This window comes from Austrofundulus limnaeus, unplaced genomic scaffold (genome assembly GCF_001266775.1).
Source record: "Austrofundulus limnaeus strain Quisiro unplaced genomic scaffold, Austrofundulus_limnaeus-1.0 Scaffold186, whole genome shotgun sequence".
NCBI classification, from domain to species: Eukaryota; Metazoa; Chordata; class Actinopteri; order Cyprinodontiformes; family Rivulidae; genus Austrofundulus; species Austrofundulus limnaeus.
In genome coordinates this window covers 343,466-345,015 of record NW_013952588.1, presented here as the reverse complement: position 1 = coordinate 345,015, position 1,550 = coordinate 343,466, and the positions used below count along the sequence as shown (strand labels likewise).

Sequence of the window (1,550 nt, the reverse complement as noted above, 5' to 3'; positions counted from 1 at the left end):
AGATGGGTCAAAAAAATCGGATTTGGGTCGGATTTGCCTGCAGTGTGAATGTAGCCTTAGAGAGAGGCTTTTATACCAGAACACAGCTGCTGTGATGAAACCGTGGAGAAGACACGTCACAGCGGAGAGCCGTTAACCAATATGCAAATTAGCCTGCAGTACCACTGCTCTACCCATATGAGCAGCAAAAAGACGTTTTTAGACCAAATATTACAGATTTGAACAAATACGCACAAAAACATCAAAATTAGCACAGAAACAGTACTATATAACATTTTAGACACATTCTAGACAGTTTATCAGCTAAAACGTTAATTTGGGGGTAAGTTACTCTTTAAGTCTCAGACCTGAAGATATTTCTGCTTCCAGCTCTCAGCCACTTTTGTTTCCTCTGTGCAGGTGAGGAAGACAGCACTTGCGTGGTTTGGTTCTGGCTTCACGAAGGAAACGCCCAGCGCTGTCCATCATGTGGTGCCCACTACAAGCTGGTGCCCCACGAGCTCTCCCATTAAATTCTAGATTTACACAGTACAATTTCTGGACCTTTTTTTTTTTTTTTAACTCTTCATTCCACCAAGAAGAGTCAGACTATTTTTACTTTTCAGCTTACAATAAGATGCTGTGGGGGGCTCTGTGTATTTACTGGTCTGATGCTGTTTATCTTGTTTTACCTCAGCCAAGTTATATTTCCAAATCCACTGGTTTGGGGAACTTCAGATTCAGTTTACGCTGACACGTGTACTGTTTCATGTTATACTCTGACCACTTAACTGCTTTTTATTAAGCAAATAAAGTGCTGAACTCTGTGTGTTTCAATCTGTTTAAGACTGAATCCAGCTCAGATAAAATGTTTATTCCTTTCTGTTATTCCTTTACTCCAGCTGCCTGAACACAATGAAGGCACCACGTCAAGAAGTGCATGTAGTTCTGATGAAAACTTACTACTTAAACCAGTTTCCTTATATTGCTAATCAGTTATACATGCCCCCCTTTTTTAACTTTATTTTATATATTCAAGAGTCAGCACCTGTGCAAACATGATAAATGATCTGGTTCTTGAAGAATACAAGGGCACAGCTGCGCTTTGATGTTTATTTTATTATGTTCATTTTTTGATTGAGCAACAGCAGATTGAAAACTTTTTAAATGAACAAAAATATTAGAAACCAACAAATTATCAAAAAGATTCAAAATCACAGGGGTTCTAAATAAATCACAATTACTACACAAATAAGGCTCTGCTGGTAGGATGCAATACTTTATTATTTAAACTCAAATTATTTATTCCCAAACTAAATCAGTCAGGTTGTCTTCCAATCCAACTTCTGTTAAGAGCTTCACACAGAGTCAACACAACATGGCTCACAAAAGTGACAGGGTAATAAAACAGTAAAATGTCTGAAATCTGATCAATTAAAATTCAATATCTACAAAATGTAATCAGAGGTGTCAAGTAACTAAGTACAAATATCCTGATGCATCTCAGTAATCCAGGTAAAAAAATCAAAAAGAAAAAAATTGTATAGGTCCTCTGGACGGGTTCTTCTTTA

The 1,550-nt window shown here is 37.2% G+C and overlaps 1 protein-coding gene across 1 annotated transcript in view; it reads left to right on the top strand.

The window, feature by feature from the left end:
- Positions 1–816, top strand: part of cox5ba (cytochrome c oxidase subunit 5Ba) — a 6,186-nt gene extending 5,370 nt beyond the window's left edge. Inside the window, exon 4 of the mRNA XM_014018206.1 lies at positions 400–816. Within this exon, the coding sequence (XP_013873660.1) occupies positions 400–512 (113 nt within the window). The 3' untranslated portion in view covers positions 513–816. The remainder of the gene's footprint in view (positions 1–399) is intronic.
- The last annotated feature ends 734 nt before the right edge of the window (positions 817–1,550 follow it).